Genomic DNA, 27703 nt, shown 5'->3' with positions numbered 1-27703 from the left:
TGGTGATTTCCCTGCTGATTGCGGAGTACGTTTTACGTTACTGAGATTATCTTCTTCAGAGTTGCTTTCTTGTAGAGAATTGCGTTACAACTGCAGGTTGTCCTGCTGGTTGCGGTACGTTACTGAGACTATCCTAACGGATGAGGTGAGCCCGAGGATGCGCCTGTTTAGAGCAAGAAGTTGTTGTGCAGATTCCAGTTGGGGCGTCAACGATAGGTGATCCTGTTCATGCAAATTTGTCGGCGCGTTGGGCCTCTATTCTAACACAAGGTTGGCCTTCTGTATCTCGCTCCACTTTGGTCCCAAATACCCATTGGATGGTAATTGTCCTTTGTTCAACGCGCAAAAATTCAATCCAGAATCAGTCGTCTCTGTCCCTGAATGGGTAATCTATCGCGACACTCGTTAAGCTGGACTTCAAGTTCAGATGAGGCGGCCCTCTTCAATATCAAACGGTTTTATACCACCTTTTGCAAAAGGAGGGGGGGGCGACAATGATGTGCAGATTATAGGATGATTATCGGATGCAGCTTGCCTTTTGGCAAATGTATATCACACTCAAATCTGCTTTCCGTCTAGAATTAATTCTCAAACGTTAAAAAGTCGAATCTCGTTCCCTTTTTTGGCAATAATCTTGAAGAACGACTTTTAGGAAACAAAAACACTTGGAAAGACGGCCTCTCCAAGGGATCTGACTTTGTCAAGGCGTCCTTAAAACTGCCGAGGTTCATACCAGCACTGGTCATCCCGTTTGGGCGCACCAATCAGAAATGGACGAAGAATTTTTACCCAAGAAAACACAACTTAAACGATCCGAACCACAGAAGACCAGTCACAGAAGTTTGAGATTAGCAGTGGCGGCCTCCACTGTAAGATTTGCCGAACGATTGCAGTCTTTTATTGATGCTTGACAGTCCATCACCAGCAACTAGACAAATTTGTCGTTGATTTGGGGTTTTAAAATCCTTTTTTTTTTGTTAATCTTCCACACCAAGGTCATCTTCTGCTGAAAGATTGATGTCTGTCTCAGAAAATCAAGCGACTTAGGTCGCAGTTAATGTTACTAAAGAAGGGTGTTATAAATTTATAACCAAGTAAACCAAACCAGTTGAAGTACAATTCGTTACTACTGTTTTACAGTCTGTAAGCCTAATGGTTCTCAGCGACGAATTTTAAATTTAAAACACTTAAGCATTAGGCCTTTGCCCTAAGTTGCTTCTTAGCTTCAATTGATCTAATGGTTGCATATTTCTTTGTTTGATTATTCACACTGATAGGCGATTTCTTCGCTTTTGTTTAAATGGAAAACTATGAATATTCGCCTTTACCCTTTAGGTTAGCGTTGGCTTCTTAGCTGTTCAACAAGTTAAAAACTTGTTGTTCTTTGTCAGTTTTATAATAAGATGACTTATTGCTCTTTAATGACACGATGAATCTTGCTCTGGTATCTCCAAGACTGCTAGAATCTTTCAGATTTCTAATTAATATTAAAAAATCAAGTCCATCTTGCAAGGTCGTGAAAATTTTAGGAATTCTTTTGAATTCGGAACGAATGACTGTAGAGTTGCAACCGGAAAAGAGGATCAAAGTTAGAGCTAGAGTTTTCAAAGAAACTTTCTTGCACAATTAGAGAATATACTAGATTTTACACCCGTCTGTTCAGCTGTACAGTATGGCTGGCTTAATACAAGGTACATGGAAAGAGCGAAGGTTTAGCCCTTCAACAATTTTGAGATAAATATGACGCTCGCATGTTGTTTATCTCCCTCTTTAACAGAAGATTATCTTAAGTGGCAGCTTAAAGTTTCTCTATCAGACTGTCAAATAAAGTCGTTTGACTTTTCAACTGAGACTTACTCTGATGCCTCGTGGACCGGCTGGTGAGTTGTAAATGGAAATCAATGGGCGTTTAGACATTGGATGAAGAAAAAGAAGTGTCACTTCCATTATCTTGAATTCCTAGCACCTTTTGGTCTAAGGTGGTTAGCTTCCGAATCACGTCATGCAAAAATTTATTAAGGCTTGACAACGCCACCGCCGCTGTTAATATAAATAGGATGGGTGGTATTCAATTTCCATTACTTTCTAAATTATCCAGAAGGATTCACAATTTTGTGAGCAGCAGAACTATGGATCTTTGCTTCTTATGCAAGCTCTTTAAATAATGCCATGGCTGTTTAGGAGTCCAGAGGGATACTTGCATTAACAAAATGGTAGCTTCTATTTCCAGTTCAACATACAAACAATGGCGTGACGTGGAAGAAATGTAGTCACGGAGCCACTTTTGCGTTAAACGTTATAGTGAAATCAGTAGACAATGTTTTGTCCTTTCTGACATACGAATTTAAGACGGATTTTCGTACGGGAGTCTTAACAGTTTCAATTCGGCTTTGGCCTTTCTTTTTACACCTAAATTAGGTGAGGATCACAGGATTAAATTTTTTTTTTAAGCATATCTATCACTTGAGGTCATCAAGTCCCAAGTAGGATAAAGTTTGGACCTCAGTGTTGCCTTAGCACACCTTCGCACAATTTCATTAAACGCAGACATATCTCTCTGTTTTTTAACATTGAAGCTTGCACTTCACCAAACGGAGAAGATAAGACGTTTTGTTTTCGTCTTTTTCCAACTTTCCAAAAGAATGCCTCTTTCGCTACAATTAGTCGAGCCATAAAGGATGTTTTGGAAACAGCAGGTGTTGACGCCTCTATTTTCTCGGCAAATGCCGCAAGAGCCTTTAGGAAAGGACTATTCTTAGGATGGTCCAAAAATCCGTTGTGTGCGGCATTATAACCGTTCTATTATGTAAAATAGATGTGGTCCTTTTGCTAAGGTTGTTTTAAATTATCCCTAATATACGTTTATATTAGGTTAGCCTTGTCATTGGAGACACTGACATAGTTTATTTTCATCTTTTACGTTTACCGATATTTATTCCAGTTTTAAATTGAGAATGGAATAAATAAAAGTCGAGTCGCAACGTACTTTAAACATCTACCTATATTCTAATGATGTCGAAGTGCAAGATGAGTGGCATAATTAACAAGATCAAACGAACTTACCAAGTGAAGTTCGATCTTGATTATGCTATCATCTTGCACAACGACATCACTCCCACCCTTTGCATCTTCAAAAAGATGCAACCCTGATCTTCCCAAGTTGCGACATCGAAGACTTTAAAATAATGACAGAACCGCCAGTAAGCAGGCCTACCAACAGGGTAGGTGGCGGGAGTTTTGAATTTGCTTACTTTAAATATCGTGCGTGTTATGGAGAGAATGGGGGTACTACCTATATTCTAATGATGTCGTTGTGCAAGATGATAGCATAATCAAGATCGAACTTCACTTGGTAAGTTCGTTTGATCTTGTTAATTTAACTCTTCAATCCAAGCATTAAAATTAATTAAGAGAAAAGAGGCAGCAAGAACGAATAATAATTAACAAAGAGATTGTTTTTTGTGAAGTGATCGTTTTCATTGTTTTGCTTATTAAAATATTTCCCGAGGACCTCGGTAATTCGCCGGCGCATCCACCAAATTATTCCACATAAATATAAATTATTTTAACGACAGGAATTGACTGGATTATTTTAAAACATATTGATGAGACTACTATTGTTTGTTGGTGTATTATAATTTTATAATAAAATTTCATTTTTAATAATGGCACAGTGAAAACAACACATCATCCAACAATGCGGTTCTTTTAAACTGTCATCAAGATTCTTATATCGATTTTACAAAAAACACTCCCAAGAAGCTTCGTCACAAATGAGGAGCTGTCGGTTCTAAAATACATTACCGCTCATTTTTGAGCGTTCTTAATATTTAGTGGTTTCCAATTCGCATGTGTCTAGCAAACATTGAACTCGTAGTCGAGTTACATGCATAATGAAAGGGTAGAGACCACCGAGACTTGACACCCTAAGCCAATCAGTGCACTGACCACCAAACTCCAGCAATCGACGCACAACTATAAATTAACTTACCTACATCTATTATTATAGCTTGTTACAAGGACGCCTTGTGAATGGAATTTTATCAGTTTTTGGATGATTACATTTGTTAATTATAACAACAATAGGGAAATAAAATCATATTAACTGATAATAAATTAATACGAGCATTAGTTACGCGTTCATAATTACAAAAACAATCTAAACAAATACAACCGATTTTCAAAAGCACATGAAATGGTTTCAGATACGAAAGCGTGATAGGATGAACAGAGTGAACTTGTTTTTCAACACTATCTGTTAACCCGTCAATTTTTTGCAGGGTGTTTGCTCATAAATATTTAAAATACTTTAAGATTAATTGATTGTTAGTTAAAATATTGTTTATTTCCAACAGTTCAAGAGATAAATTCTTCTAATAAATCGCCATAAAATAAAAAATCGACATTTATTGTAATGCATTGTTTGAGTGTTGAAAATTTAGTTTTCCCGATTGGTCATTTATTAATGGTGGTTGAAACACGTTGTTTCCAATATTGATCATATTAGCGTTAATTGGTGCGGTCTTTTTATTCGGTTTTGATGTTTATACTTGTCTTGTATTTTTTAGAATATGTAACAGACGAAACTCGTATTCATTACAAGTTGTGTAACAACATAAATTCGGGATGAAAATTTGTGCGTCTCGCAGGTGCTGTTTCTCATTGTGAAATGCAAAACCACGTTTTTGTCCGTTTGCAGATTGTATTAAAAGAAAATACCGAAGCGGATATCCAACAAAATACTCATCATCTAAGTTATGGTTTTAGATGTGGCTTAATTGCACCCCCCGGTGGGCGAAATAAAACGATCTTTTTTAACACGAGAAGGTTTAATTGTATTTTTTATTAGTTTAAACGTGTTACAAGGGGAAAAGTTTCGTGCTTCAGTACGCAGAGCTTTTCTTGTTGTTGCAAATCACATTTAGCGAATATAATAAATGTCGTAGTTAACATTATCTCCTTGTAGGGAGTTACTTAACATGTTTTTAGATGCTAATGCATTTAAGTATTTGGCGTGAAGAGAATATTTGAATAATGAGACCCAACACAAAAAGGTGGAGTATTATAACTCATTTCGCTACCCTACTTTACTTACCAAAGTAAACTAGTGAAACAAAAGCCCTCGGCATAAGAAAAATTTACCCTAATAATGTACGCCCAAAGGATACGTTAATTTTTTATAATTACGGTTCAACCCTTTTTATTTCACTCAACCCAAAATTTCTAATATTTTCACTCGCCGCTCTTTTTGTGATCGCAAAAACTGCCACCGCAATAATTTATTACAAAATTAAAAAATATAGTCGAACATGTTAGCGAAAACTTGACGTTGACGATAACTTCATTCTATTGATCGAAGCGAAAAACTAATTTTCTTCGAGACATCACACTTCCTCAAAAAAAGAAATTGTTTTAACCGATTTAATAACGTCAGAATGAACAGTGAAAACCTCTTTTTTAATAAACACCGATAAACAAAAAAATATTTAAATTACATCTCCATGAAATCAAAATACTAACAGATGTTCAAATTGGCTAACTTTAAATGGCAATTACCATGATTTAATGGGAGAAAATAGAATTTTCCTTCAATCTTGTTATACGTCGCAAAAATGTTAAATGAAAAGGGTCTCTTTATGCTTGCTTAAAACTCAAGATAACAAGCTTTGTTTGAATACGAAACTCTAGAATCAGCAGATTTACAAATTTATTTCAGATACTACAAAACTTTTAAAGGAAATTTTGATGTACAACATAGTATGAACATGCATTCTTGTTCCAAGTCATACATTTAGAAAACCACGTGAAGCTAAAGCTTTTACTTAAACTAATAGCAAAAGTAGATTTATTAATACAAGCGTAGATTTAAAATTAATGGAACATTTTTCAATCAGAATTAATTAAATTTAAAGTCGTAACTGGATTTATATTTTTTTAGTCACTCAAATTATAAATATTCTATAGCGGATTATATGTATTTTTTTGTTGGCTAATTATATATTTTTATTAAAGAGTAGTTCATACAAGCGTTTTTGTTTTATTGATGCATTACATTTGCCCACATATATACTGCCCCGAAATATTATTACAAAATCGATTTACCCATTTTAAAAGTAGTTTTAAAAAATTATTGACGATTTACATTAACTTAACAGAACTTTAATTTGATAGAACATTTACAAGACAATACAAAGATGCAAATTAAAGTGATGCAGCAGCATTCTGCAATCCTTTTAGAACTAACGGTTACATTAACTGATTTAACGCAAATGTGGCAAAAAATCGCTAACTTAGAAGTCAGAAATTTAATTGACTGTATACCACGAACAATACTGTTATCAGTATTCGGTGGTAAAAATCACAGCAATTCACAGTGATCTCGATTGCAAATCTGACTGGACAAAAATTATTACTTCACGCCTTGTGATTTAATGTTACTCTTGCTATTTTAGAATTAATACGAAATCATAAAAGCGTTGTGCACAAGTTACCTATCTAGTCATGTTTTTCAAAACAACTGATAATAAGAACAAGGATGATACCTTTGTAGCAAGAACTGGAAACATTGTGGAACATATTAACAATTTATTGTTATACTTACAGATATTATAATTTTAAAGTAAATTATATCTTTGGGAAATAGCAAAGAATTTTTATATAGTTTTAAATCGACGACTATTTAAAATTAACTAGAAATAAGTGTCAATCACTTATCACACTTATAAAACTTCTCAAGGCGAATCTATTAGTTTTACTTACAACATTGTAAATTTATAATAACAGTCTTCTGTTATTTTTCCATAATTTGCTTCGCGTTGAAAATTAACAAGTTACTCAAAATCAAATTTTAGATTTTTACACCAAGTTTTAGTCCAAAATTCATATTTTATGTCGATTACTGTGCATATATTTGCTTTATTTTTATTAGAATTGCATGAACAGCTATCAAAACTATTTGACTCCCTTGCATTACTATTTTAGCCAAATTATTAAGACTACATTAAACTGTTTTGAATGTTGCAATTTTTTGAAAAAAATGTTAATTTTTTTTTTAAAGTTTTGACTTTAATTTATCCAAATTGCTTTAATAAGTATGTGCTAGGGACTAGTTCGGAAAAAAAATATTTTTTTTAAATAACGTTTTCAAATTTTACGTTAATTTTGCGGCGCAGGGTATAAGAGGTCTTTTCGGGGGATAATATGGGAAAACCATACTACTACATCCGATCAGCTATCGCGTTAGACGGTCAATTGTGCTATTTATTAATTAATTGATTATCAATAATAAAATCCTTGTTTCAAATTTTTGCGTAGTGATTAAAGCTCTACTTCTTGTTTTCATATGCTTTGGTTTAGTTAGTTGTTCGTGCTAATCGTAGATAGTATTGTGTTTTAAATAGAATCATGAGTTAATTTAAACATTATTCTCTAATACAACACCATTATTGTAATGAACCGCTTTATTCAAATTCATGTTTGTGCACAGTAGATGATGACAAAAATTGATCTATATACATATATTTGTGTTGGTTTGCTTTTGCAACTGGGTTTATTTATTATTGCATTATCTCCATAATGGCGTTTAAATATATTGCATTTGTTGACATAGTTGCAATTCAAACGTGAGAAGTGGTGAAAAAGTGAGATGTCAAGTTGTGCTTAGGGAATTTTAATTCGTGTTGGCAAAAATTGTTACATTATGAAGTGTTATAGCTCGGCTTTTTGGATGTCGTCGTTCCTCCGGATTTTATTCCCGAAGAGACATCTGGAGACGTAATGGTACCCGAAGGTGGAACTGTAAAGTTGACTTGCCGAGCAAGGGGACACCCAGAACCACATGTACAATGGCGTCGTGAAGATGGCAGCGATATTATAATAAGAGAACCCTCGGGAGCTCGCACTAAAGGTAACCGATTTCTTTATCGAATCTCAGCTACATAAGTCCGTTAATCCCGACATATTGAAATCTTTTGACGTGATCACTTAATAAAAAGCTTATACTTTGAAGGAGGTATTAATTTTTAAATCAAAGTTAAACGAAAAAGACTAGAGCTTTTGAAAATAATAACACGTATGGGACGGTTGTATTTGTTCATATTAACCGATCGACGTGTTATTGCCTAAAGCTATTGCGCTCCTGAGAATACTCAAGATCCCTTTTTTGAATCTTACAATACCTATTATTGTGCCACCCTAAGTATATTGCTTTGCTAAGATCAATGGAAGCGGCCTCAAGCAGCAACCGATATCGAACGTGAAGGTGATTGTTAAAAGGAAAATGTGACTATTTCTTTTCAAAGCTGCGGTCATCTTTGTGTTTATATACAGTAACAAGTTTTTTTTCGAAATATTACGACTTTCTGGATAAGGGCCAGTCGTTTTTGTTGCTCGTTATGACGCGCATACATAAAATAAACCTTTACTCAACGAGTTATGAACTTATGACTTATGACAAACATTATATACGTTTACATTTCGTGTGCTATTTGTTTAAGTGAATCACTGTTCTCTAACCAAATTATAGACTTTTAGCTGACGGCAATTTCATGTTTATAGGACTGGAACGTTATTCTACACTCTTAAGATTTTGTACTGCGACGATAATAAAGTCCTAATTTCTATATGTATATTGTTGCACAAACAAAAAATTACAACTTTATTTATTGACGGCATAAACAGTTGCAAATACGGTAATGTACAATCTATGTAAAATTGTTTATCGCTGACTGTCTAGAAAGCGATGTATTACCATAGTGATCTTCGGAAGCAAACATTAACTTTATTGTACTTGTTTAATAAAAATGTTTACCTGCCGCAAATTCAAAATTTTCATGTAAATAAGAAAATGCATGTTTTGAAGAAACGTTTTAAACGAGGTATGTGTTTAACATCTTAAATAAAAGTAGATGCATTTGGTGCCAATTGTAACTATAGTAACAGAAAATAATGAGTGAAAAAGTTGAAGAATGTACACTCCCAAAATTTCAAAAAAGTCCAACAAAACTACCCTAGATATGCCACCAACTGTTGTCGATTGGCAATAAAACTTTGTATGCAACACGTCAGTAAAGTGTTTTTATCAAACTTGCCTGTTGCTCGCTCGCCTCGTAATCTCAGGCTTTTTCGATATAAAATCACTGTACTTGGTACATCAATAACTATGAAACAGCAATATATAAACGTAAAATACAGTCGATTCGGCTTAATTAGAGGTTCGGATATTTGGGACAACCGTTTTATTGAGAAAAAAATGTCCCATTAAAACGGTTTATCATACATAAGTAAAATTTGTCCTTTTTATTAGACAAAACATCAGATAATCGGGACAGAATGCTGTGTATCTACACGTTTTTTGTGTCGGTTTGAAAATTTCTCGGATTAAGAATTTTTTAAAACTGGAACTTTTAAATACAATTAAACCGCATTCTAATCAATTTAATCGGCGTTTTTCAAAAGCACTTCTTTATATAGAAAAATTAAGGAAAAGAATGAAGGAACTCTTTGTTGATTGACGCCCTTGTCGTTTGCGCTATGCTCAGTAAATGAAAAACATAAGACAAAGTACACTTGAGTCAAAATAGAAATTTTTGGTCAAAATTAGAAAAAAACATGTTTGTCTTTGAGTTTAATTCTAACATCCGGTATAAACCAGACCTCCGAACTATTAGAAAAAAATACATTTTGTCGATGTGTTGATATTATCTACATATTTTTCTGTAATATTAGATTGGAAATATATGTATTTTGATGCAAAATATTAAAAAAATAAGATAAAAAATACGACTACATATACAGACTGTCCGGAACGTCTCGCACTACCTTAGAGAAGGATAACTGAATACAAAAAAAATGTTAAAATCACAGTTTTTATTTTTGGGGCAAAACTAAAGCGAAATAAGGAAAATAGTCAAAATTGCAGAGCTGTGCACTCAATAATTAAATTAAATTTTCTTGTACATATTGTTGTTTTATATGACCGATGCCACATTTATATTTAATTGCTGTTGCTCATTCAAAAATGTTATCAATTTTTAGGGCTTTTTCGTAAGACTCTTAACATGTTTTATGCACCACGTCGTTTTACACAATGTCTTTTACATCATAAATGCATTAGTACGTGAAATAAGTTGCACAGAAATCCACAATTTCGACATTACATTTTTATTCTTCAATCCATGTCTTGAAAAAACTGTAAGAAAGTTTGTTTAACATTTTTTCGGTGGTCCATGGTGTGGGCTAATAATGCAGTGTCATATACTTACTTCTTTATTTCATTAAAAATTAATTTATTTTTCCACCGCTTTTTGCATTTAGTAGATTTCAGAAACAATTACATATTTTTCGGTAAAGTGCGGATTACGGACAACAACGTGTCCGCTTATGAGAACAACTTTACACAATGAATGTGTCTGATTATCTAAGGTGCGAATTAAACATACATTACTGTATTGTTTTTCCAGAGAATTTGTAGTTATTGCACAAAACAAAAAAAAAATGGATGTGATTTTTGAATTTCTTTTATTCTTAGGAGTTCCCGCATCGTCTTTTTACTGACATTTGAAGCTTTGTTTGTTTGGTTATTGTGTGTAATGCAAGGACGTTATACTCAGTGTTTGTTATGAAAAATAGACATATAGAGGAAATCGTTAGTATGATAAATCACGCGGTAGAAGGAAAAACGTATCGGAATGACTGGGAATGTATCATGAATGATTTTTGTGTAACGCGAGTGGAACTGTGATATTTTAAAGGTGGATTTTTCCATTCATTTTATAGAGCGTGATTTCACAATCTTCAAGTGTTAGCAGAATTACAGATGCGAGTGGCGGGATCGTAAAGATGCACGTCTTCAGACTACTGATAACGGTGAGATACAAGCTGGAACAATGTCGATGCTCAATTTGTCACATCCCATCCACAGCTTGTAAAATTCCAGGATGACCGAACAAGACTAACCGAGCTTGATATTGAAAGCCACTTTTACGAAGCTTATTGTAGTGTATGTGTTTCAGTTTCCTCGTATCAAGGGGAAGTGTTACTTCTTGTGAAGATATCGCGTTCTGAAATGGGCGCATATATGTGCATAGCTTCAAACGGAGTTCCTCCGACCGTTAGCAAGAGGATTATGGTCAATGTAAATTGTAAGTGTGTCGTTTGCAAAATACTATTGGGTTATTCTGCATCAGCCAGACCTACCCTCAAAATTTTAACACTCCAAATATTGACCAAATTTGCCCTAACAGCATAAATTACAAACTTTTAACTATGCGTGCCTATTAGTAGAGGAGCTTTGTTACCGAATCTCGCGAAAACGGACCTTTTCTCTCACTTATACAAACTTATTTTATTCTGCTATCGGAGAATACGACCGAAGCACATAAACATACAAAAATAAAAATCGCAAACTGAACCATATCCGCACTCCGAGCTCTAGATAAGTAAATACTCTCTCAATTTGCACAAATATAAAGTTCTTAATCTATTCGAAGTAATGTGTCAATAAAGATAAGACAATTGACTTGCAAAACTCATTCTCAAATCTGGTATTTGGCAGACTGCATATCCTGTAATTGCAAATGCATATAATACCATTGATCTTTGTAGCTCTGAGAGGAAACTCAACAAATGGGCTGCATTGTACTTAGTGTACAATAATAAACTTACTGCTTAAATTAATTCAAGTAGGATTTATTGCTACCGCTTTAATATATTATGTTTATAAATAAACACTAGATAATTTTCATCTAAATCTAAACAAAAAATCAGAGAATTCAAGACTTCTTAGATATAAATTGTCTTTTACATTTACAGTTAATCAGATTCGTGAATCCTCAACTCCCGTCGTTCTCATTTCATTACAACTTTCAAACTGAAATATTCTATAAAATATTTTTAGACACAATAAAACAAAATATTTAGTATCATGTTTGAACATAATTGGACTTAAATAATAATAGCTTAGCATATGAATTATGAAGTGAAGTTTGTGTCAGTAGGTACATATAGTTTCTATAAATCCGCTTATGATATAACGTCCAGGCTTTTGATAAATATGCTAATTCCATTAGCAAAAACATTAATGTATGATATAATGCATTTGTCGTTAATGAAGCATTTGTACTTATTATTTATTTATCACTGCCAATGGTAAATATTTAAAATGGTAAAATAAAGGCCCGTTAGATTCGCAATTACTAATTATATTAGTAATAGGATTAAATAATAATATGATGAATTCTTCCTTGTTTTTGTCAATATTAAATACGTCCGTCTGTTCTTCTTCATTAATCATTAACGACTAATCTGAGCGGGATTATCGATTAAGAGTAGTGTTATTTACTAATATCTACATTGTTTTTCGGTGAGGGTGACAGCCAGGGGCTATTTTGGGCTGATTAAATTTGAGCTCAGGTCTGAATGATGCAATCGGAACACATGTCGTCATGTTGTTGTGTTAACATTCCGGATTGTTTCAGTCCATCCGGTAATACAAGTACCGAATCAATTGGTGGGAGCGCCATTGGGAACTGATGTGACATTAGAGTGTTATGTAGAGGCTTCCCCTAAATCCATCAACTACTGGGTGCGAGATACCGGTACGTCTAACTTCATTTCTAACTTGCCAACTACTCGCTACTTCCCAACGTGCTAAACTAAGTTAATTATTTAAATATATGCCACTTATAAGTTAGAACGCATGATATACACTCACACAATAAAACAATTTCATTCTCCTTAATACACTAAGAGAAATGTGCCGTTAAAGCTGTAATCAACTTTAGTTATGGAAGATTTAGGTCGATTTTAACGAAAAATCCAACTTGGTTTGTAAAAGTTAGTTGAGATTAACTATTCATTAAAATTGATATTGTCGCGCAAGTTCTTTTGGTTTTGGTGAGCTTTCGATATTCTGAATATCCTGCAAAGTGTGCTAAGGGAAAACGTAAGTTAATAATGTTTCAATGAAACGGATATTTTGAGGTAAATTTACGCTAAACAAAATTTGAAATTCCCTAGCCGAATTTGATGAAGAGTCGTTTTTTCTGGTTTCGTTGGCGTGAAGGGAGGAAAATTCATTTGTTGGTGCATGCAGAGCTTTAAAAAAAATGAGTCTAGATGCAGTTGATGCCGGGGCATTTGCGAGTGATAAATGACTTCTTAGGCGGAATTTATAAATCCCGTCAAGAGAATTCAGCATAAGATCAATTACCGAAATTAAGGGTTTGATGCGTAACCGACAACAGCGGAACGGTCATATCGCAAGCATCAGCCCGGACGTGACGCATTAAGAATTAACAGGATAGAATTAAGTAGCAGTTTCATTAATCATGTGCAGGAAGCTAAAGCTCAGCATATCCAGACCCATTATCAGTTTAGTACAGGCCACTCCTGTCCAGAATCTATCGACCGTCTTTATCACGGGTCATCTCTGTAATGGACTGACCGTCAACTGTCGTTTTACAGGTGAGATGGTGATACAGAGTTATAAATACGACGTTCAATTTGTCAGCAAGTCGCTTTTTGAAGTCAGGATGACGGTAATTGTCAGAAACTTACAAAAGGAAGACGCAGGATCTTACAGGTGCATCGCTAAGAACTCTCTTGGCGAAGTCGAAAGCAACATTCGACTTTACGGTAAGTTTTATATGGTTAATTAGATCAAATTCAAATTGACAATGTGTAATTTAAATAGCGCCATTGTAGATCTTTTGGTAACACGAGCTTAGGGTAGCTTTTTGTCTATTTTGCACACACTGCGAATGTGAGATTTTCTAACTTAATTAATAGGGGTTTACAGTCATGTGTTAGTTGTGTTAGACAGTGCAGCTTTACTGTAGATGTTAACTATTTATAAAACACTCTAACTGGGGAAATTTCATTAGAGCTTGGAAACTCGACTGATTCATTATCCCCGATAACGACATAAACCGATACACCTTTTCCTGTTTACAGAATTATTGTGATACCGTCCAATATGTCAAGAGAATTGCACAGTGCGGCACGTTTCAAATTATATATTGGATACTAATAATTGTTGAACCCGTTAATCTACGCACCAGTTAGATAATCCCTAAATTAACTCAAATGATTTGTGTAGGTTAACCAACACTCCATTATAAAGCCATACGAAAATATGTTCATTTCTAAATCTTTTTTTCAAACAATAAATAGCTCATTGACATTTATATGGACAGCCACTTATCAGTATGCAAAACATTTTTATACACTCACTCCATCAATCACATTTCCACAAATGATATTATTTTTACCTAAAACACATCAATCTAACAGCAAAACATACTTCCGCGTAATAACATTTTCAAATAAAGAATAAATTAATGTACACACATATGAAAATCATGAATAATCAATACAGGAGCAATAAAATGATCTTAATTTCATTTTTACTCTAACAGAATTTGCAACAACGAAAGTCATGTAAAATTGATGATCATTTTGCAGCCACTACGTAATTACCACTAAAGTCAAATAAACAAAGTTATAGTTGTAAATTAAATTTGAGTACTTTTAGGGTTTTAAGCTAAATCTGTTTGGATCCATGTTTCAAAGCATGAGCATCAAACATGAATTCAGTGTTGTGAAGACGTGTTTCTGCATGAATTTTTAAACATCTTTAGTAAAGTGGCCAATTTTCAAAATCCCACATTGTGAAAATGCAGTCTGGAAGCTACCACGTATTGCTCTAAGTAAACACCTTTAATTATTCTCTCTATGGGGTTTCAAGCAAAGTGTGAACTTCATCCATTCATAAACGCAGCTAAGTTCATAAGCGACGGCTTTAAATATCAACTGCTTTAAAAATGAACTAACCAATTAAGAGGTTTAATTTATTGACTTTCGGAACTTTATATCATGTCGAATAACTGCACTCATGAAAGTGAAATTTACTCTCAAGTTCTAAATTCAAGTTTGAAAGGTTTTTACCATTCCCTTCTTTGTTAGAATATGTAGTAGGCACCGTGGGCAGCACTTTCATAAGTCAAATACTCAAGTTTTACAACACTTTGAAAATTTTCAGGAAACAACATTTTAATGTCTTGAATCAAGCATACTAGTTTTATTTGTATGATCCGTTGATTCAAACCATGAAATTTTAATGTGGGCGAGTCCATTATAATGTGAGCGAAAATATGGAAAAATATTTAACACTGTTATTATTACTGTCGTTTAGAAATTATAAAGATTGATCGCCCCACAACAAAAAACAAAACGAATAAAAAAGTAGTTTTTGAGCATAATATCAATCAGTAAAACCTATTTATGCATATGTGAGTTTTTTCAATAAATGATGCAAATGGGGGCAAAATCAATACCAATGTCACCATTTTTATGAAAGGGTTTGGCATTATATGTTAAAATACCATTCCTACACGTAAATGAATTTTAGCAAACAACTATAATTACTTTTTAAATGCTATAATTAAAGGGTGGAAAATGGCCAACATACCATGAAATCTGTGAATCTGGATTTTTCACATTATGTACATTCTTGGCATTAATCGAATTAATTTGATAAGTATTTCTTAATTTTTGGAGTAAAATTGCATTATGTAAGACCCCATGTTGCTGTGTTTTGCAGAAATTCCGGGTCCGACGCGGGTGTACAGCCTCTCGCTGGACGAGGAGGACTACAACGAGCAGTTCGGGTCTGCGGAGCGTGAACAGGACGAAGAACTGTCTAACAGCGTGTTAGAGCGAGGTCGGGGGTCAAGCCACACCACCCCCGGAGGCCCCCGGGGGCATCTGACCAACGCTCACGAGAACCACGTTCCCGTCGAGTCGGCGGCGTCGACGTCGGGAAGATGTTCTTGCTTTCTGGTCCCCATGCTATCGTCGCTTCTCCTGCTCCTTCTTAGGATATGACGACCCGCTGTTTTCGACGCATTTATGTAGTGACAATAACGTTTCATTCCTTTGTTCCCGATTATTGACCGTTTTTATTTCAAAACCCAGTTTCATGTGTGGTTTTGATTGTATAGTCTAATCGTGTATGGTAAACTTAACGTAGCTGGTCCGCGGTAAGTGCGGCCGAAGAGACCATACAGTATGTTGCCTTATAATATATGTCAAATAAATTAGACTCGTAAGAAACTTAGGCAGTCTAGGTATTACGAAAATATCATATAAATATGTTAAACCAGTTGTTTGCTGAAATGTATTAATTATATGTTATTCTGAAATTTGAGTCATGCAAATAAATACGATAAGTCCTCGTATATTCCTTGGTAAGTGGTTGTAATTTTATGCCAGTTTACACGTTCATTCTCCAGTCGAGTCCATCCATCTGTCTAGACTTACTACAGCTATTTAGACAAATTGCTGCTAATTGAGAAGGCTCCATTGCGTGAAGCGAGAAATTCTATAATTTGCACAGTCCGACAAATGATCTCGCATATTTTCGCTCTATGCAAACTATCTAACAAAATTTAATCACCCGAATCTAAGAAAAAACATCACTTTACTGATTTACCGAGACAGCCACAGATATGCACTTCATCCACTACTCGAACAGCATTTCGAGCACACGTCACACTGATTAATGATTATTAGTGTCACTTGGTATGCAACCATGAATAGGAGTTAACACTTGTCTCGATTATGCCATTAGCGACCTCTTCAATATGAGTATGAGTTATATCCTTCTTACTAAGGTAAGTGCTTCTTTCATTCTTTAAAAAAACAATAAGTATAATCGCTTAAACCTTCTCCTATTTCTTTCGAGATGAAAATATAAATATTTTCTATGTACGGATATAATCGTAAGCGTAACTAAAACATGGGTTTCCCGAGGAACTTTTTATTTATGAATTTACTTAAACGCGTCAAAGAGTATAAGTTGTGTTCAGTTTGTTCTTTCTCGAGATCATAAAGCGCCTTGAAATCATTGATTATCACGATTTGAAAAAATAAGAATTCATTTTGTCATGGTTCTGTGTACAAAGAGTTTTCTCAGAAAATTGCGAAGATTATCCTCTTGACTTTATAGCTTTGAGAGGTTGAAAAGATCTCAGGATTGTGTGTCTTAAAAAATATCGCAGTTGAAATTAAAAAACTAAAATCTCCAGTTCATTGTTTCTCGTCTATGCTATTTATAGGAGCATTTGTCGGTCCGGAAATGGCTAGAGATCGAGAAGTAGCGAGGAAAACATCACATTTTGAAGAATCTGTAATTGGCCAGGAAGATGGAATGACAGAAGAACGGAACATGGACAATGAGCCTGGTTTGGGCGTGCATAATGCGGCGTATATCAAGATGACAATTCCCGCTTTTCAACTCGCCATATTTAATAGCGGCTCATTCATTGACGGAGAAAGTCCGTGACAATGCCGCGTGTCTCAATACATTAATCGTTAATCGGCAAACCTCGCTGGCTGCAGGGCCCCGAACAATAGCTCCGTGATCTATAAAGATGGGTCGTTCTTTACCAATTTCTCAGCTACATTTACTCTGAAATGTGTGCTGAATAGGACGTGTGACTGCGGCTAGCGGCCGTGCTGGCGGCTCTCCAGTACGATAACACCTGGGATCTGAACACTTTTCTGAATTCTCAACCAACCCCATAAATATATAAGATTCGGCCCAATTTAACAACTATTTTCTTTACTTTAATACAATAAATTTTTATTTGTGCTACTGACGTGCTCCCACTAAATTCCTCTGTGACTTTTAAGAACCATTAACTTCCACATCCATAAAATATCTGGCTTTTGGTACAACACAATTTTATACCACCAAATTATTTTTAATTGAAAGTTAAATTTCCAAAAAATTGCGGACTTAATTGTGTTTACCTTTTATTGCCTTTTGCTTCAATTTAGTCCTTTGAAAAATCATTTTCGCTTGCATTCACAATTAACTTATCACATCTGGATGAGTTTATATAGCTGCTAGAACATATTATTCACAGTGCGACACAGAGCTTACAATTTTTACGCGAGCAGTATCGCTTTATGAATAAATGATCATTTTTAGACTTGTTTCATTCACATACAACCTCGTGATGGAACACTTTCCAGAAATTTGTAAAATGAAACTGATTTGTTGTGAGTTTAGAATATCGATTCTCCTACCGGAAACATCATTACGGACAAAGGTAAGCGGAAATATTTACTCTTTTTTTCATTCAATCAAAGTTAACTTGACACAATTCAAAGATTGTGTACAGAAACTAATTTAGTCGTAAGTTAAGACATGCTAACAAAACAAAACCTCCATCAAGCATTTACAAGTTCGTTTCAAAGCGTACAATATTAACAGAGCACTGCTTTTAATACATTAAACGGTCCATTATTCAGTATAGACGTGCTTAATATCTTCGTTTTTAACAAGAATTTTTGCTGGGTAATGAATTCTATTTTAGTTGTACTTTTATGTTCAATAGTCCACCTTAAAGTGCGATAAAGCTGAAGGGATGGCCTTTTTATAATTGGTTTTCCACCAAATCGTCCTATTAAAATTAACAGTATTACAATGCTAAAAAGTCTTAGGTTTTTTCTATTGGTCTAAACATTTGATTGTATTATGTACCCTTATGAAGCGTTAATTATTATGGGTGATGGTCGAACGACCACATGTGTTGCTTTCTCATGAACTGAAAACAGGCGACCAATATTAACCTGCTCGTTTTCGCAGAAAATATTTTATAAAAAAATCAAATGGACATGACCGAATTGTATCGGTGAAATCGCATTAAGAGTTTATAAAAAGAGAACAGAAATTAATTAACGTTTTAAAAGTAAAACCAACTCATCAAAATACGGGAAGGCAAACTTTTGGTAAAGAAATAAAAGTTAACAAAGTCGGGAACAACTTCTATAATAAAAAAGTGTGGATTTATTTTCAAATAATGAGATGTTCTGTTCTCCATTGAATAAAAACCACGACGTGTAAAAATATGCATTTGCGTCTAGCGGAAAATAGAAAATTTTATCTCTAAAACTGTTGGTAGTTAATTTTTGACTTGACCTATTTTAAGGCAATTGCATGCTGTTACCACTTAACCCATGTCATATTTTTTATATTTTCTGTGATTACATTTTTATTTGTTGTTTTGTGTAAAGTATAAAAGCTTTTCAGGTTTTAAAGACGCCGGCCGAGATAAAGTTGGCGCGGTCGGTGGCTGCAATAGGTACATGAACACGTAATTTAAATTTTAAATTTGTCCAGAATCCGTTCTCAATTAAATCGTCTTCGTTCCTAATTAAACCTAAAATATAAAGTGTAATACATTTACGTAAACTCGTTAATTATATTAAATGGATACATAAGAAGTAATAAATTATTAGTATTTTCATCAAAACACCCCTGAAAATGTTCGCGTTTCATTTATTAAATTTATTTACCACGTTAATCTTTATGATGTCGAGTTAATTTTCTTGGTTAATCTGCTAAGTTTTTTATAGCATTTAAAGTGTCAGCTTCAACTTCACGAAAATGAAATTTCAGCTAGTTTTTATATTTTCGTTCGATATTCAAAAAGAATTTTTAATACGATGAAAGCATGTTTTGATGAAAATTTTAAAAGACTTAAAGTAATTTGCGACAAAGAATCGTTTCAATATTGATTATACTTGTAAATGCCCCTTAGGCTCTAAAACAAAACGTCGTCGGCCCGATATAGCCCGAGTTTGAACTCTTGCATTGTTTTTAACATTTTAATGATGCAATTTTCAGAGGCCCAATTACGCAATTTCATTTGTAACTAATATAAAAGGAATAACGGAAATTGTAGCAAATGCATGGGCTTTTTAAAAGCGAAAAAATTGCCTGAATTATTCAAGCGCTGCAAATCATGTTTTATGTTTTCTTACACTGTTACAACCAACACAAAAGATTCATAAAATTAAACAATCAAAACGAACAAATACCACGTTGAATGTAGTTTTCTCCAACACTTTCGCGAAAAATAATTAGAAACAGACACTTTTTATCACGTGCATATATTATAGTAAAATATTTATAAACTCATAAATCGTACTTGTTAAGCACATTTTAATTGTTCCAAACATTTCCGTTGCGGTTTTCCCAAGTTGAACACAAATTTCAAGCGAATATTTTCCCGGTTTGCAAATACCTATACATGTACATACTATGTAGACAGCTTTTGTTGGCCCTTGTGGGATTTTGTTGACAGTCACTAACAGACAAAAACCATCAACTCTTGAAAATATAATGAAAGTTCAAGTGATTTTTAAAACAAATAAAATGGAAAAAGTGCAGCGTGATTGAATTGCAAAATTTTGAATAACAGTTAAATACATCGAACGTCGATAATAAATCTGAATACTTGACAGACATTGATTTCACAAATAAGCAGTAGAGTCGTTCAAATATTTTGAAATACATAATGAACGCTTAATTCGCACCTTGGATAATCGAACAACTTCTGCAATCAGAAAGATCCATTGAGTAAAGTTTATTTTAAAATAAAAAATATTATTGTTTAATGTACAAGGTGTGTCGTCTAATAACAGGGCCCTAACGATTTAGAAACGCAACACAGAATGCATCTTCTACTAGTTATTAGATACCAAAATATTTCCAAAAAACTGAACAATGTATTAACTTTGATTACCTCAACCGTTTATTTCGTCTAAATATATTTGTAAGTTTTATAGAAATACCATTTACAAAACGATGTCTATGAAATGTGTATTTTGTGTTGCAGTTGCAGTTCGTTATGAGACTCACCTTGTATCGAACAATTAAATAAAAACTCATTTCAGTTACCTTTGGAATTCCATAGTGTGTTTTTAATTGCCACTTTGACAGCTGCCAATTTTGAGATTATTAGGTGAAAACGGTTTTAACAAGCAAAAAATGGAAAGCAAGAGTACATGTTGTGATTAATTTATCATAAGAGAACATTTTGCAATACGATTCAAACATAACGGCCTTGTGAAAATCTTTCAATTAAATTATCACAAAATTCTCAGTTTGACAATGTCAAATTACTTGACAGAAAGAAAAGCAAACTAAGTATGAGTTTTTTTTTATCGCACAATCGAGATTTTTGGGTAATCCGACTGAAGGCTGGCAACTTTTGTGTCCGATTAGTCATACATTACTGTACTACATACTTTAATTGAACATTGTAAGATATCAATTTTTAAAGCAACTCGCATGAAAGCATTAATAGTCATGTATACTACAAAGTTCAAAATGTAATTTATTGATTTCCAGTGCGCTACTTCGAAACAAAAATATTTTTACAAACTATAAATTGATTAACCTTGTTGTACCAGAAACTCTCAAGTCCAAAAACAACCACTAAACTAACTAGTTTCGAAATTAATTATGCAAATTTTAACAAATCCTTTAAAAAAAGTTACTCTCTACGGTGATTATTAGTAGAATTAAATACCAGCACTATTTAGACCTTTCGTTATCGTAAATATTTCAAAGTTGTTTTTCGCATTTGTTAAGTGTGATCCTGCAGATTTCTAAAAATTCAGAACTAGAAACTAGAATATAAATTCTTCATTAGCATTCAGATTTAGTAGATTCCTTATAAAGTTCTCCTATTTAAATTGTTAACGACTGTCCATGTGATGCTTAATTATTTTAGATGGAGCTAATTCCAATTTGTTGCAACTTCTAATGATCACTTAATTATCTTAAGTTGCTTATATGAAATATAAAAAACAACTGTCTACTTTAAGGTATTTATTTGCGTTTGCATGTCAGAACCAATAAAGTCAATTACTGGAATTGATAGACTTACTAGTAAATAATTATTGATTTATCAGCCCGCATCTGACTTTACAAAGTACTTAAACGTATAATTTATTCAAGACAAACCAGTTCACATGTTTCTTACTTTTATACGGTGTATAGTTGAACACATTATTTTACCTTTCGTCTTATGCCGTCAAAATTGGTAAAATATGTTCGGTATTGGAAATGCGAAGTCGAGAGGAAATAAAAAAGATGCAACAGAGTTATTATCAGTATGATGTAGGGGTTGTGAGCAAAGGGATTTTAATGACGATATAAAAAAGAAGAAAATTTGGAAGCATATTATTTATCTGCAAAATAGGAGTGCAAATCCGATTTATTAGAATGTTGAAAACAAACGCTAATTGTGTTTACTGCTCAAGGCTTGTATGTATATATTCTCGAGATTGGAGGAGAGCTCTCGCACGCGAGATGCATCTTTAAACAGAAAACTGGGCTGTTCACGTTCATTTACAATACAAGTCGCAATTTTTCTTTTACTAATTCCGGAGTTTGTATTCTCAAACAACTCGCTTCTGTAGTGAGATTAGGCGACTTATGTGGACACACTGGCGTCTTTGCCACCATCATATACAGTTTGGGGAATTGATACCCGATGAATGGGAACAATTTTAATAAGAAGTGGGAGAGGAGTAGTGTCAGTGGGTGGCATTACTCCCCTCAATGCATCCTAGCGACAAAGTTCTCGAAAATTGTAACTCAAATTCATTGAGAAATACAATGCCTATCATTACTCATAAAAAAATAAAATTGTTGCATTTTGCATTCGAAGGACCAAATCCCTCTAATAGCGAAGAATTACTAAAGGAGCAATCATGTTAACACCTCGTCTTGCCAAAAATGATAAAACAATGCCACGACGCATGCATTCGCGCTGATGGGGGTAAATTATTTTTATCTTCCTCGCTCCAATGGCAATTATGGTTTTCTTTGTTGCGCTCATCTATTTGTCCATTAATCGGTCTTGGACTCACCGAAAATTCATGTTTCTTGATGTGTGTGAGAATGAAAGAATGCAAGAATCTCTTTCTCGCTCGGTGTCCCCCACTTTCTATTAAATTTAATTCCATGCATCGGGTGTCAATTCCCCAAACTGTATAAGCGCCACCTGAAAGCAATTTTCTTGCATACATGCAGAATAGCGTTTCTACCCCGTTTAATTCGAACGCTACAACTACGTAAATTTAATTATTTTTAACAAGCAATTCGCGTGCCTAACTTTGAATCAAAATGTTTTTTTCCATTTCTAGGAAATTATTTCAATCTTCGGCTTAACCAACATTTCTGCATATAATAATACGTAGCTACAGAAGAGCATAAAATATTACAGAATAAGCACTTATTTTAGACCTAATATTGCACCACACAAAGAACGATATACAAAGTAAACTTTTACCGAAACAAAATTGTATTTTCAAGATACCGCCACGGACGATGAGGAGGAAACATTAAAAGTTTATACAGACCTTTATTAGGGAAGAAAATTTGATCATTTTATAAATATTAATATCATTTGCCTCACAACATAGTTTATCGCAACGTAATTTCAAACTTCATCTCATCCGTTTTAAGAAAAGTCGCGAGATGCGAATTTATCTTCTACTTCTGCTTAGTTGCGATCCGTATTGATTTTAAGAATTAATGTGCTTAACTTTTCGCACTAGATAAACTGCATAGTTAAATATGACCCTTTAATACTTAACGGCAATTAGAACATCTACCTAATTAAAACAAACTTTTTTTAAAATAAATTTAAACACTTTTATTCTCAATTAAAGACCTTTTGCTTCTGGCAACTCTCCAAACTCGGGTCATGCCACATAACTCTCAACTGATTGATTCTTAATCAAATGCTTTCTTCTATGTGCTGCAATCAAAAAAGCTAACTTTACAAAGACCATTAACTTTTAAGCGCATCTAAAAATAGTTCCATTAATCAACTAAATAATATTACAATTAATTTCGTACACAACGTATTTAGACAACTTATTACATTAGTTATACTGGATAAAATATTTACTTTCATTAATCATCCAAACATCCCAAAATATTTCCCAACACGTCCTGCAATAAAAAATAGAAAAGATATTTGCATGTTTTTCTTTGAATGTTCAGTGGTTCGATTTTTTGGATTCGTTGCAGCCTCATCACAACATAAAAGCGAAAATCCTGAAATTCAGTGCCGTAAAGCTATATCATCAAGGTTTACCTCAACACCCAAAGTGTATGAATAATATCTCAAAATTAGACCTTTCACAAAGATGGAGGTACTTTTTTATAACGTTTCCAGAGACGTAGCGTTATGAACTGACTGTTGTTAAGCCCAGTCAGACAAGATAAATTCATCTAAATGCGGCCTAGGCTAAATGATGTTTAAGCAGTTCAATCCATCAATTGAAGCTACTTTACGATAAAAGGGCTTTAACACAGCAGGTAAATTTGTTGCTACTCAATTAACACTAATTTAGTTTAACACCGTTCCTCAAATATTACAAGCAATTTGTCTAAAAAGCAAAAGTTTAGCGATTCCACAAACAGAAAATTGAATATTCTAAGAGTATACAATAACCGAGTTCTGTTCTGTAAACGTAAATGTTTAGTCTGTACAAATAAAATATTTTCGTTGAGTTAATTTGTTATTTATTTCTCATCTTTGTCTAAATCAAATTTGTATCGATGAACTAAGCTGAACTTTGAATACTGTGAAACTTGGTTTGCATGTAAATAAATAGCGGACATCAACATACAGACTCTGAAAGTTTTTAGATTTGAGTAAATCTAATACATAATGGAGAAACTTAGCTAACAGGCTAAACCACAGAACTGTTACCACCTTTCAGATTTATGGTATCACCCACGTAACGACAACGAAATCAAAGTTTACTTAATGAAATGACAGGATCTGCGAACACAAACAGCTACCAGAAATAAAGCCATAACAAAATTTCATTATTTTATCACATCGAAGTGAAACCAATGAGGATTTTAATAATTACATGTTTTACAACTTTTAGGGTGTGGATTGTATTTATACTGAGACTGAAATATTTCGTATTGATTTTCTTTGCTTGTAAATTGAAAACAGCATTATCTTGGGATTTAGTCGTAAATAGTTTGGTCAAAATTCGATATTTCTCTTTGATTGACGTGATTTCTGTCTAAACTAAAATTAAAGACTCAATTTTCCGCTCAAATAAAAAACAAGTACATATTAAAACGCAAGCCTAGAGATGCCATTATATTTTTTTAAAGAAAAGTTGAACTGTTAGAAAAACAAGTCTCTCAACCAGTAATACATTATTTATATGTATCTTCATAAAGAAATGTGAATTTACTGTAGTTTTCTCATTTCTCATCAAACCTAAATAGCCTTTATCAAAAACTACAAAAATGTAAAGACATAGACCATAATCTATAATTCAACAAAAATGTAATAGGTACATGAATATGAAATGAACACTTCCATTCTTAGATTACATTCAACATAAAATATTTATTTTTGCAACTAGACGCAGTACTTCATTTTATCACTTGACATGATTATTGTTCATTTAAGCAAAACCTAATTTATTTAATTAATTTTAAATTATTTTTCCAAATTCAGTAGCAAAATAATACCATTTTAAACAGGATTTCATTTACAAAATGACGTTTATCTTGTCACAAATTATAAAAAAACTGTCAAAATCTGACATAAGAAAGTGTGTCAAAACATTATTTTAATGCATTTTACTGAATAAGAAACAATCTAGTACGAAACACGAGGCAAAAACGCCTTTATCACGACGTGTTGATCCATTTTGTCTTTGACTCGATGGTTAGTCTAATAATGCTAAAATGAATTACTTTTGCCTCTTATTTCATAAATACTTAGCTATTTTTAGAGTTATTTAGAAACTTAACGAAAAAAGAAATGTTAGATGATACAAAGGCGTTCAAATTCCATAATAAATAAAATACAATAATTGAATAAAGGTTTCAACTTGCTCTGGAAAATTGTATATTTAGTTGCATTTAACGTTCGCCGGAGTTGTCAAATTTCATGAATCGTTCTGTATAGACTACTAAATTATTTTCCAGACTATTATTCATTTATAAAGTGGCAAATCATTTGTTAATTTATTAATAATGTTTGTTCATTAAACAAGAATTTGTTTTGGTTTCAAAATTTAAATTATTAGGCTGATTTTAAGAGAACTTGTTGTGTTGCAAATCTAAGTTAAAATCGACAAAGTTCTTCATCGAGATTATTTGAATTTGACGAAGACTGTTCAAACTACACAAAATAGTGTATCCTAAAACAAACTGCAGATTGGTCTATATTCTAGCATGCGCTGAATGAACGAATGCTGGAATTGCCTTCTGCAACGAGTTTTAGATACTATTTTCTATATTGCGGCTTTTATTTTAAATTTTGTTTTAAAAGTCAAACTAACATCTTAATTGGCACATAACCTTCATTCTTTAACAATTTTTAGTAATTTTTATTCAGACACCAAAAAACGTGCTGAAATGAGCTATTCTTAAACGATTTTTAGTAATTTGTGATTTCAGCACGATTATTGGTGTCACAATGAAAGTCACCAAAAATTGTTTAAAAATGAACCTACTTCTAGTACGATTCTTGAAAATAGAATAAAGTTATTTTAATACCGAAATATAAAAATTTACATTTCTTAATCAAATTACTGATAAATAATGTGGTACTCGTTGCAATTAAAATGTGTTATTTTTCTGTTATTTTGCTTTCGGACGTTGATTTCTTTATTTCTATGCACATTTATTTATAGCATTAACATGTATCTCAAAAATTTAAAGTTACAGTTAAAGCACAAGGATAAGGATAATAAGTGCTAAATTTTATCACAATATTTTTGTTGTTCCGATATGTAGCTATATATTATATCTAGACTAGCTTTATTTAGCAATGACCATTTTCTTTAAAGTAACAACTTATGAGCTTTGGAATCTGTAATTTTCAGATGAAAGCATCTCTATTTTGATGATTTGCGATATTAGCTTTAATCAAGTAAAGCTCAATTAATAAAATATGTCGCACTTTGGTGATGAGGATGGCTGAGGGAATGCTTATGCAAACATATGGCAATTTCAGCTCGAAAAGACAAATCGCTAAAGGAATATCCTGCTTGTAGTTGTTCAAAATGTCTTTTTATATCTACGACATTTTTCCAACTGTTAGTTCACTTTCAGCACATAAAATATATTTTCATCCATTTCAAGCTGTATTTCATTGGTGGCAATATTTTAGAACTGTAATATTAGGAAACGTGTTTCGAGATATGTTAAAAGTGCCAAAAATCATCAAGCAGTTTTGGCTGCTTCCGATAACCGCTCTTTTTATAAGTTATTATAGAAATGGATTTGGATTTCGTTCAAGTCAAAAATGAGTTATTTCCAGTTTGGGTTGGTAATACTGTTTTTTATTATGACAGAAAGACTTCGAATCTACGATTACCATATTTTACGGCAAGCGCTTTAATGTCGAGATTAAGTGACTTAAGACTGAGCTTGAAAACGTAATCCTTATAACTGTAATTAAGTTCTCTTTCATAATTCATACGATAAAAATTAAGATTAAGGTTGTATCTTACCAGCACGCACAGAACATAAATAGTGATAGCTCACATATCGACACTGACCTACTCGGAAGTCTGAAGAAATCTAAGCAAATCAATAGTTATTCCAAATTGTATACACAAAATTTTGATAAAAACCTCGAGACCGCTCCCCTATTACAAAAGTTTGGAGACATCATCTGCAGTATATTTCTGTCCTGTCCAAACCGCTTTTAATCTCAACTTTTATTTTAAAGTTACGTTTTCACAAAGATAAATTCTATCAATAGTTGTTTGAGAGTTCAATAAATTAGAATTTTTAAAGCAACGCCGCAACGGACACTGTTTGATTAGAGTTTTAGCCGCA

General features: G+C 33.3%; 1 protein-coding gene across 3 annotated transcripts in view; it reads left to right on the top strand.

Annotated features, from left to right (window-relative positions):
• The window catches only part of LOC148167281 (lachesin-like), a 57568-nt gene extending 41330 nt beyond the window's left edge, over positions 1-16238 (top strand). For all 3 annotated transcript variants that reach the window (XM_088047736.1, XM_088047735.1, XM_088047734.1), the window contains exons 5-9: positions 7714-7906; positions 11013-11141; positions 12477-12596; positions 13465-13635; positions 15602-16238. In XM_088047736.1, coding sequence (XP_087903862.1) covers positions 7714-7906; positions 11013-11141; positions 12477-12596; positions 13465-13635; positions 15602-15885 — 897 coding nt within the window. In that variant the 3' untranslated portion in view covers positions 15886-16238. The remainder of the gene's footprint in view (positions 1-7713; positions 7907-11012; positions 11142-12476; positions 12597-13464; positions 13636-15601) is intronic.
• The last annotated feature ends 11465 nt before the right edge of the window (positions 16239-27703 follow it).

The sequence above is a fragment of the Gnatocerus cornutus genome, chromosome 10 (genome assembly GCF_029298725.1).
Source record: "Gnatocerus cornutus isolate USDA-ARS CGAHR chromosome 10, icGnaCorn1.1, whole genome shotgun sequence".
Lineage (NCBI taxonomy): Eukaryota > Metazoa > Arthropoda > Insecta > Coleoptera > Tenebrionidae > Gnatocerus > Gnatocerus cornutus.
Note: the sequence above shows the minus strand (reverse complement) of the source record. Positions and strands in the feature narration are given on the sequence as shown.